Consider the following 12,183-nt stretch of genomic DNA (forward strand, 5'->3'; position numbering starts at 1 on the left):
GACAGGTAAATAATAATATCATCATATATCAAGTCGCACAAGAGACACCCACCGGGCATCCTCACACATCCAGCTCAGGCCCCCAACTGACATTCATAGAACACACACGCACCACACTCACTCAACATTCCCCTGAGCTGTGCATCATACATTTACCAACATTCTATCAGCATGCATTCATGGCCAGAGAGACAGAACAAGACTAACTCACATCATAACCTCTCGCTTCCTACAGTCACAAACCACATCATCTCCCTTTCATACAGAAGAACACACAGACCAAAACAACATGCACACCCGGATGCAACACCAGTCACACAGCATTCTACCTCCACAACCAATAACCTTCCATCCAGAGCTGCCCAACCATGGTCTGCCACACCCTGGCACAAATATCCAAAATGTGAACAAGCGGTAAAACTACACACCAAGAGGGGGGAAACAGAATTAAGAGGGTTCACGGATTACCCAACACCGGAGCAGCACGCAACGTGCCTCGTCGATGCAGAGCCTGAGCGGAACATCCAAACCACCAAAGTTCACAAACTAACACTCAGGGGGGTGGTGCTGTCCATGCCAAGAACAAACACATAAGGGGTACGTAATCCACAAACTTTCACCCTCACAAACCAGATACAAAACTATGAAATCAGCTCCCAATCAATCCACATCCAGCCAGTCAATCCCAACAAGAGTATACACAACAATGAAGCACTAAAACAAACAAAAAAACTCTACCATAACCACAGTACACAGTCCTATTATGCATTCAACCGTCACTGAACATCACCAAGAAAAAACACACACTCAAAGAACCTCCTATGTGTGCACAGACAACAATTCATGTGTGCACAAATGGGATAGGTGGAACGAGGCAGGAAACCTAAACATGCATATATAACTCTCACACTTGTGGTACCATGTCACACCTAACATGGCAACACAGGAAGCAAACCATATTAATTAATCCTCCATCTGTGCCACATTAGCCCAGTATAGTCTCTGGTGTGCATACACAGAATACCCTCAAGCATACACACACACACACACACACACACACGTGCCAGTACCACATTTGAAACTTAGTGTAACACCATAACTTCTAAAAACTGTTTTCTACAGCAAAATGAAAAGAAACTAAAATCATTGGCCAACTTTTGTAAACGTAGCTACTTCCAAGATGCATCAAACTTACATCCTCTTAATGCCCAAATGGCAGGAAGTCCACACATTTCTTTCCCATAGAGCACAACCGCCCATTACTTTTCTTACAGTCCTTGGATGCCCATATGGAGGGCAGTCTATACATTGTTCTTATAGTGCACATCCCTTAAAAACTTGCTTCCATTTCTTTTTTATCTAATGTCTATCTGAAGGACAATCCAGGGCCTTGCCCAAATCCACTGCTGCTGGCCAACCCCCAGAGGCAGTCATAACTTTGACCCATCACCTGGATGCAATACTCATACTGTATGGATGCACACTAATGTCACCTGGTAACCTAACCACAGGTGCATAGAAACATTACCCTAAATGCAAAAATAAAGCACATTTTCCTGTAGCAGCCCTAGTGCCAACAAAACAATGAGGCACTAGTTATCAGATGACAAACACATGTCATCCAAAATGTGTTATGTGATCAATGTTCAATGTTTTCATGTGATCCGACATTGTTGGGCCACAACACAATGCTGCATGACAAGACAAAGGCCCAAAACACAGTCTGTACACAGCCCCCACCGTTGTGGCAATGCAGTATTATGACTTGTTACTTGAATACTTCTGTTTCAATAGTTTATGACACATTCCCTTAATGTAACATACTGTGGATAATAATCATTACCTTTCACCAAAAACACATTCTGAAGCAAAATTGAAATTCCTCTCTATTGCCTTTAAATTCCCAAATAACTTTTTTTTGTATCCCTCAAGTAACCATGCAGACCCTTTACATAGGGCAAAATATCCAGAGTTAATGTTGCAAAACCATAGACATAACGCTGGGAAGACCATTCCTTACTGTGATGAGCACGTTCTGTTGCCAAACTGCTGGAAATAAGTTATCCGTTTTCTTTACCTCGTTCATAAACGCTGTATGCTGCGTTACTGAACTCCTTAATCCAATGATTAAACTGTTTGTCCATTTATCGCTAATATACTCTGACACAAAGCATTTCTTCGTGTGTGAAAATGAAATATGAAGAGGCCAGCAACGCTCCGACTGGACACAGTAGCGGCACGGCAATGCGCAAGATATCCCTCGCTCAAAGGTACTCACTTTAGACCTAAACTGTCTCCTTAGCAGGGATACCCACAATGAAGCTGTTCATGAGGTGGCAACGGATGCAGACATTTCCGTTTCTCTTTTTAGAATATCTTCGGTGGTATGACGTGAACACGTTCCCAGTGCCTTTCCTTGGACACATTCCCATCAGCTGGGAACGTTGGCATTCCTATGGCGACACAGCGATGTTACCCTCTGCGCAGTCGTCATCATCATGGAGCAGGCAACAGAGGGGGGGGATGAGCTCCACGATCGCTCCCATGCGACCCACTAGGCCTTTGAAACGCTGATCTCGCCACCTCAGAGTTGACGCCGGAGGGGAGAGGGTTCTCCAGATGCTGGAACGCTGAACCCAGCATGGCAGCAGCTTGCTCCAGGCCGTTCCGTCACTCACTGTAGAATCGTGCACACACTACCAAAAGCCAAGCCCCCACTAACACGGACATCCGTCGAAAAGGCGCACTAAACACTCGAGTGGGGTAAGGCAAAACTCTTCCGGTGCCCGCATCCATGGAACTGCATATCACATTATAAAATCCCATGTGAACACCCACCGCTGGGTGCCAATATTCTCCATGGAATCCACAGAGAAATCGCTGTACAAAGCGGCAGGGGCCCATTTCCTTTACTGAGACATGCTGGGTGGCAGCCATCCAGAGGGCCCACAATAACAACGCTGAGTGAGGATGGTGACAGGACACCCGGGGAACGGTAGGTGACAGTCTTATAGTTGCCCCCCACAGCGCTCGTTACTTGTTTTTGCTGCAGCTGGTCTCCTGGACTTCTTTCCTGGTATGGGTTTGCTTGTCGCCAATGCTGTACATACAATGAAGTGAGGCTCAATGTCCACACACAGACAAGCTGTGGAGCCATAAATCCAGGTTACTTTATTGTACATTGATACATCTGTACATATCCAGTAACTTGCAGGATACATGGACAGGTAGATATCAGCACATATCAAGTGGCACAAGTCAGTCTCTCTCCCTCTCCCTCTCCCTCCCTCTGCATCTCCCTCCCTCATACATTCACCAAGATTCTATCAGCATGCATTCATGGCCAGTGAGCCAAAACAAGACTAACTTAAATCATATCACAAACTCAAATGTTGTTTGTAGGAGGGAAACGGGAGAGAAAATCAATTAAAAAAAACTCTACATCACAAGCACCAGATCTTAGCACATGCCGCACACAGGTACATTCCTAGAGGACGGAAGAAAAACAACCTTGCATCACCCCTTAATTGATCTTCAGGCACTGAACCATATCAGTGCTCGCACTAGTATTGTCTTAATTAGACTATGCCTACAGCCTTTCCCTGGGTCTTCTAGATTACATACGGAATTTGCAGCCAAGAATCCAAAGCGCAGCAGCTAGACTTCTGATGAGACTTCAAATGAAAACAAATCTATCACCCCCAACCTATACAACTCTTTACTGACTGGAGGATTCATTTCAAAACCTTATGCATAGCCAACTGCGCCTTGAATGGCCAGAGCCCAGAATCCACCACAAGGCAATTCATCCAATACAACTAGTGAGAAAACTTCAATCCAGCAATGTGGCATACAGGTGGCAATCTTTAATCAGAAATGCCACACAGAATCTTCCTTCTCCTTCCTAACAAGTCTAGAATGCCATGCTTGCACAACTGTACACAGTGAAAAACCACCTGACCCCCAGAGAATCCCCGAAAACCTGGCTAGTCATCTCCAGCATTGGACAAGCACAAAAAAGCCTCAACCAACATTTGCCCACTCTCAGTAACATCGAACAGACGGAGCATCCTCTGCCTAGTTAGACACACATGCCACAAAACTACACATCACGTATCCGCTAAGGACTACTGTAGAGCGGACTCATTCTGGTCACCCTCCCTGCACCCTTTTAAACTGAACCAGAACAGCAAGAGCCTTTATCAACAAAGCAACTACTCCAATACCCGATTAACAATTTTGAACATAAGGTTTCCTCCTCACTTATCCCTTTCCCCTCTAATCTATTCATATCATCGCTTCTCAACTTACACTAATCACATAATTGCAGCAAATGTGGAGGATCAGCATTCTCCCGCAGAACGGTGAATCTCTGGAAATCGCTCCCAAAAGGAAATTCCAACAACAGAGGATCACCTCAATTTCAGGAAGCTGCTAAAAACATGGCTCTTTAACACTCCCAGCTGAAGAAAACGTCTGAGTGACAAAATCCATCCACTGCAAAACAAGAGTAGTCCACGAAAATTGACCACCCAAAAGTCAACCACAAACCCAATAGGAACAAGACTAAGAGAGAGAGCAAAACTCATCACAAAACCCAAACTACCCAATCAACTGTACTATTAACCCCCTAACTCTCTAAAACACAGCATACCCGCCACCCATTACATATCCAACTTGGCACAAAAGCGGACATTAAACAAAGAAACTACAGGCACTCTACCATCCCTGCACAACACCCGACATGCGCCAGAAACTCCTGCATACAATCGTCCACAAACAAGCAAATGCCGATTTACCAAAAGATAAGGTAGTGGAAGTGGTGAGCACATCCACTGCTATGCAGCGCAGGACCTTGCCACTTCTATATTACTTACACTGTTTCCGCTATGCTCTGTAAGTTCCAATTGGCTATGGCTAGACTGACGCTGAGCCTTCTTTGGGTAGCTAATGTATCAAGCTTGGATGTGTTTGAGGGTGGGCAATTATTGAATTTGGATATAAAGGATAGCCAATGTATTGAATTTGGATTAGGTTCGGGAGTAGCCAATGTACTGAATTTAGATGTGCGAGGATGGCCAAAATGTTTTGTGTTGGATGCTAGCCATAATTTAGAAGAACGTGATGCAACGGTCCACAAACCCACTAACAACTCAAATATTCTGCCTTTCACCCTAAAACAAGGAATATTGAACATACCTCTACCGCAACAAAACATAAGACCATCAAACTACAATGAACTACGCACACCACCAAACAAGAAACTAAGCCAACCACAATACTACACACACACCCACACATCAAGCACAACATAACACCAAATATCACAAAAGCACACAGTGACCGTTTCTCAACTGAAGCTACCAACAGCATATCAAAGCTCTTGCACAATTCCCTCACGATCCCACTAAAAGCCCCCCTCTTCCCAAGCCCTCCTTCCGTTTCAGATCAACCAGTACGTGGTACCAGACCAAATAACATAACGTAATTATTTGACTAAATATAACACCTTTCATTAAACAATATGCATTTTGAATGGCTTTGCATTAAAGTATCATGTAAACTAATGTTAAACACATAAGGTGTGTTATTTCAGAATTAAATTATCTATTGCAAAATGTTTATGCAGCAATGTTGCTTGAAGAATATAGCAAACTGTGGACTCATACTTAAGTGTTCTATAAAGGAAACGGTAGACATAATGGGCCCGATTCATGGAATTTTTTGCACGGTGCAAAATGACTTTGCTCTGCTGAAAAGTGAGTTTGCACTGCCCACGCAAACCCTGTTTCATGGAACTGTGCAAAGTGTCTTTTTGCCGTGCAAAGTCACTTTACACTGCAAAAAATTGTTCCATGTGTTAAAATCGTGGCAAAAAGGCTGTGGTTCTGCCACTGCAATCCATGTAAAGGATGCAGGGATACCCCTATAAACTCCAGACCCATTATACCATTTAAGAGGAGCGGGGGACACGCCCACACCTCTGCTCCCCTTAAAAATGGTATAATGGGGTACATCTTTACCAGGTCAAACCACAGCATCTTTGCAGCGATTTTTTGTAAAGGCGACATTTTTTGCCGCGATTTTATTACTGCATACCCATAAAATGACTTTGCACTACTCCACCCTGGAGCAGTGCAAAGTGTATTTTTGCTGGGAAAACTGACTTTGCCCGGCAAAAAGACACTTTGCGCTGTCCATGAATAAGGGTTTTTGTTGGCAGTGCAAAGTCATTTTGCACCGTGCAAAAAAATTCCATGAATCTGGCCCAATGTGTATTATATGTTGTATGATAAAGAGTTAAATTTGTTGGTAGGTCTACACTTTATGAAATTAACAATTAAAAACAGTATTTCCTTTCCCTTTTACCTGAAACCTTAAAATGGTCCACTTAGATTGAGCTATGATTTATTTATTTTTGCATTTGTATAGCGCGCGCAAGCCCCCAGGCATCAGGGCGCTGTGAAGAACAGGTTACATGATGCCACTTAGGCCCAGAAGGCGGTTACAAGTTACATTGAAGTATTGATTGCACTGTTGCATGCAGTCAAATGTATAAACAATACATACATATTGCTGCAAGGGTCTGGAAATCGAAGGAGGCCAAGGACAAGCAGAGTTAATTGAAGATCCAGGGTTTGAGGACTTTTAAGGAAAGCACAGTATGAGCCTTCTGATCTGAGATTGAGTGGAAGGGAGTTCCATTGCTTGGCAGCTAGGACAGCGAAGCTTGAGCCACCTGCTTTGGCACGTTTGAAGGTGCATAGGGTGTTCTGACTGGCCTGGTTGACTGCGGTTTGGAGAATATTTGGGACAGGTATGGTGGCGCTGACTTGGAAATCCATCTATGTTTAATGGTTAGGGTTTAGAAGATGATTCTTTCCTTGATGGGGAGCCAATGTCCTTCCTGTGGGCAGTGGATATGTTTTCGGATTTACTGACACAGATGTGTACCCAGGACAATGACGTGTACTATATGAGGAAAATAAGTTAAATAAATTCCAAAATTCAGGAATTCCATGGTACTATAATTTTAGGTTTAGCCGACTGGCCTCTCTGGAATGACTATTATGAATGCAAGACCTGCCATTAACGGCATCTTCAAATAGCAGAAACCTCAGACCAACCCAGAGCAATTATTTCAGTTCAGTTTGATCTTAATTCCTGAGGGGAAGTCAACTCACAGCTAAATATTATCTTACTTGTGGAAAAGCCAGTGTGCAGGGGATAATGTGGGTAAAGGAAGACCTTTTCAGAGTATAACCCCATTACCTGGTGCATTGTAACAATTTATGTAAATAGGAAAAAGAATATTGGTAAAGGATCTTGATTCTTTTATGTGGATGAGTAGTAACCTCAAACAAAATCTCACAGAATCTGTTGAAAGTTGAACATAGTACATTCGGCTAATTTTTGTATCTGCTCCTCATTGTCTTGGATTCCACTTACGGGTTTTGGACTCAAATATATGATGTTCAGCGATGTCAGAGTAATACAATTCATGTGCAGCATAATTCGAAGTAGACATGAGATCATCAAACAAAATAAATTGAAGTAAATAAAGTTTAAAACTCACTTGAAGAATATTGATATAATAATACATACCAAGAAATATTACAATGAATAATTACCTAATACATAACTACATTGAAAACAGTTATTTTGTTAGAGAAATAGTGCTTCATCAAATGAATTCCTGCTTATATGTTTTTTTAAATGTATATATTTTCTTAGTGTATGCAACTTGAAGTATGCTGTTAGAGTCTTGCACCTTTTTTGCAGCCAATTCTATCTTATTGTTGAAATACACATTGTGTTCACGTGGAAGATGAACTTGCAGTCTTATTGTTGTTTGCGTAAGACAACAGATCCCTCTAGCGGTGATAAAATGCGAAGCTGACAAGATGGCTCTGGACAAACATACATCTGGTCTTTTATTATATACTATGATGATCTGTTAAAATATATTGGGCCAATTTACACAAAGAGGGGGCTCTCTCACGGGTGTGAGTAAGTGAAGGGAACCTATCTCAGGCCATGTCCAATCCAAAATTGCTGCATGAAAGGATGCTGCATGGATGGAGTTTGCTGGCTATTTAAAGTCAACGCATAGGAAGAGAGGGGACGTTTTGGGAAAGCAGCAAAATAGAGCCTGCCCTACAGGAGAAAAACAGTTTGGAAGAAGCAGACAAATTCTCCTTAAGGAAGCCTTTTCCACAGGGAAAAGAACACTGAAGCTTTCCAAGACAGAACCAGATTGCTTGAGCGGGATTTGGGAACAAGTAGAAAGACAAAAGAAAATCTTGCCAGGAGCAGTTGCTTTGCACTGTTGATAACCCTACATGTCCTGGGCCTTTGAAAGACAACCCAGAAGAAAGTACAATCAATTAAATCCAGGATAGCAATTGAACACACTCTGTGGTAATCCAGTTTACAGTCTAAACCCCCAAAAGGGGAGCCTGAAAAATAAAACTTTGTGGAGCAACTAAACTATCCTAAATTACAAAATTGCAGTGTGCACATTTGTCTCTTACAGTAACAAGTTAATTAATACATTCCCTGGACTTTCACAGGAGCAAATTATATCTGGGTTTGGGAATGTGGTGTACAATGTGTCTCAGATTTTCAGGGATTGATAAACTTCTTGACCATTGAAAACCTTTGCTTGCATAAAAGAAAAACAAAACCCGAACTGAGTTTTCTACGACTCTAAGTGAAATACGGAGATGGCTAGTTTCTCCCCTTCATTAACAAGAACATGATGTCAATTTAAATAACCAAGATATTTTTTCCAAGTAACATTGCATAGAAATTGAGGGATTCTGCCTCAAGTGGACTCCTAATAACAATTCTATTTTAATTTTTTTAATCTCATGCTTGTTTGAGCATTTATTAGAGCAAGATATTTTTCTCCCTAAACAAAGGCTTCTACCCTAAACCAAAGTTTTTAGAATAAGGATTAATAAGTTAAACCTACCGAACATTCTTGTATCTATGTCCAAAATAGAAACCAATAGTATCCAACACTTCAAAGTTGAATCAGTCCTACGTTAAGGCAATATTTCTTTCTGATACCAAAACTTGTTGGTGATTTCAGAGAAAACAAAGTGAATTCTTTTATTTCAAACTTTATTTAAAAATTACTTTTTTTTAATCCGACTCCCAATGACCAATTTATGCTGATATCGGAAAGGATTGTATTCTTATGTCTAGAATAGTTACTCAGATTTGCATTTATATGTATGGGTGTTACGGTGTATTGTGAATGTACACATTAACGAGAGAACAGCAGAAAGGTTGAGTTTCATTTTTGTAGACAAGTTGCCTGTATTGATGCGGAATATCGAGGGCGCCTTTCCAAGTTTTGAACTTTTATTTCAAATAATGAATCAAGAAATTAAAGAGACTATTTAAATTAAAAAAAACTTGCTTCATGTCACAGATTTTGGGGTGGGCTTGTTGTTGTGGGGGTATTACATCAGGGATAATCCTCCGTAAAAAGAATCAAGCATTAGTAATGTAGATATATTCCACAGATATGTCATTACACATTAAACCATTGCACACAGGAGCAAGCTGCCCATAAACACATTATTGGAGCAACCCCACCACTCACTTCTATAGCCCTTCCACACCCCCAACCAACAGCCAAATGCTAGCAGCGCTGATATTAACAGATTGATGTTGGCGGGAGATGTTGGCATCTCCCTTTTGGACAAACCACACACAAAACGTTTCTCGCACAATAAACACCTAGAATCACACCTATGCTCAGGACTCAAGACGCATCCTGACAGCAGGCACAGGCTTTTCATCTTTATTTACATCTATCATTAACTCCCCCTTTCTATTTTTTGCATGGCTAAGCAGAGCAAGGCAGCCAAAATGGAAGAAGTGTGCTATGCAAGACCACTTTACATTACATACACATATTTAACAGTAGGTTACAAAATGCATAAACACTTTTTTTCTCATTTTGTTGCTTAATGTACAGAAAGAAGACATTGTGCTCATATTTGCTGCATTAACACTGGATAAAAGCTAGAGATGTCCGACTGCCCCATTGTGAATTTAGGAAGAAAGAAAATGACCAATCCATTGTCACATAGCTGCCAAACTTTCTGGTCGCTGTATCCTCACCTGCGAGTCGTGTTGTGTGAAATGTTTGCAAGCATGATAACACAACAACTGTTGTCCCGGAATCGGAGAATGGCCATACAAACACTGAATGCAACAGCAGAGAAAGTTAGACTTGTTATACTGATTTCCCGTTATTTTCGTTCCTGTTTAACACACTTGGTTTAATCCGTGTAGCGGCACAATATGCTAACTTCTCAGACAAGGTACCAGCAGGATAAGAGCACTGGGGTGATGACTGGCGCAGTTAAAAAAATAACATATAAAATCATATCCAGCTTCAAAGGTGTGCGGAAACGTAAAGATATTTAACCATTTAACTGCACTTGCACGCTCTGAATGCTCACAAGGCCTAGTAGGACCGTCTTTCTGTCTCTTCATTGTTATTCTATTTCCTTTCGCTCTCATATTCCCTCCTCGTCGCCCTGTGGGTGCTTTGAAACTAAACGCCTTACAAATGCAGAATAAATAAATAAAACCAATGATAGCGCATCTTCCCCCATGAGGTAGCTTCATAACTGACCTCTCCTTTGCAGTGGAAATAACATCAAACATTTTCCTAGGGTTGGGCGATCTAAGCAAGTTGCCTTGGCGTCTTACCTTGGGACTTCCTGTTCGATGTCCTGCAGAGAGAGAGAGAGAGAGAGAGAGAGAGAGAGAGAGAGAGAGAGGGGAAACGGTCACAAAGTGGACTTCTTTAGAACGGACATGAACCCTCCCCTCCCTCAAGTCAGTCTAAAGTGAACTCCACTGACAATGCGATATTTGAAAATTCACACATTGTCAACCAAATGAGTGAGCATTTGGGCTGAACTGCCAATGTGCAGTTTAGTGTTTCAAGCAGAGGCACATGTCAAGGAACAGAATACTATTAGATAACGTAATTTAGCAGGGACTGAAACATCTGTACGAAAACGAGTGAAGAATGACTTTATTGCAGGCTAGCTGACACATTACAACATGGCTGTGATATCCTATTGAATTTATGTTTAACTGTCCAATAAATACAACCATCCCATCCAAATGACTCAGGCCGAGGTTACCCTCCTACCCAGAATGGTAGGTTTACTGGCAGGGTTTGGATTGGTTGGTGGAGGGCAGGATACCATCAATGTGATGGAACACAATCCAGTATATAAGCAAGCCTCCTCGAGTTTTCGGGCCTACTAAACTCATTACAGATGTTATCCAGCTGCACTCAAATTGAATTCAGCGCAGGCAAATTCGATGTAGGACACTGTATATGTAAGAGGATTAGCAAATGTGAAAAAGTTGGATTAATAATTACAATCCATGTGCTTGTGCTGCATTGCAAAAGAACTAGGCTTCCACTGTAATTGGGACCAGATATTGTCATGCACAGTAGCCATGGAATTTAAGCATTACATTCGTGACTCGATTCCTTTAACAACAACCATTTAATGTTGAGGTTTTAAATTGCAAAGCAATAACATTTCGAAACAAGCTCCTTTATCAAAAGCCCTAACAAAGAGGCACATGGTTCAGCGAAGGAACAAGTTACTTACCTGCAACTGTTGTTCTCCAGCATGGGTCTGGCATGGATTCACATGCTCATGAATATAAGAATACATGGCATTATACACATGCACAACCACAGGAGGTGGCAACAGGCTCAACATTAAGCATCTCTTACCTCCTCACCTTAAGCGAACAGGTTGCGCAGCACTGCTTGGCCGACCCTGGACGCCTCCCTGGAGTCCCGATCGACGCAGTAGAATCTCGTGAAGGTGTGCGTTGACCTCCACGTAGCAGCCCTGCAGATGTCCAGCAGGGGCACACCAGACAGGAACACCATGATAGCAGCGATCGCTCTGGTCGAATGGGCTCTCGGACGGCCGGGCAGCGTCGGTTTGCCAACCGGTGACAGTGCATGATGCACCCGGAGAGCCTTCCCTTGATTCACAGGTCCAAAGTTCACAAACAGCTGTGACGTCTTCCGAAAACTCTTTGTGCGGTCCACATAGAACTTCAGCGCTCTAGCCACATCCAGCGAGTGCAAAGTGCTCTCGGCCGGAGACGAAGGCG

General features: G+C 42.3%; 1 protein-coding gene across 1 annotated transcript in view; it reads right to left on the reverse strand.

Moving 5' to 3' along the window:
- Positions 1-12,183, reverse strand: part of TRIM44 (tripartite motif containing 44) — an 886,456-nt gene that overhangs the window by 475,911 nt on the left and 398,362 nt on the right. The window contains exon 4 of the mRNA XM_069623358.1: positions 10,738-10,760. Coding sequence (XP_069479459.1) covers positions 10,738-10,760 — 23 coding nt within the window. The remainder of the gene's footprint in view (positions 1-10,737; positions 10,761-12,183) is intronic.

The sequence above is a fragment of the Ambystoma mexicanum genome, chromosome 11 (assembly GCF_040938575.1).
Source record: "Ambystoma mexicanum isolate Mex_15411 chromosome 11, UKY_AmexF1_1, whole genome shotgun sequence".
NCBI classification, from domain to species: domain Eukaryota; kingdom Metazoa; phylum Chordata; class Amphibia; order Caudata; family Ambystomatidae; genus Ambystoma; species Ambystoma mexicanum.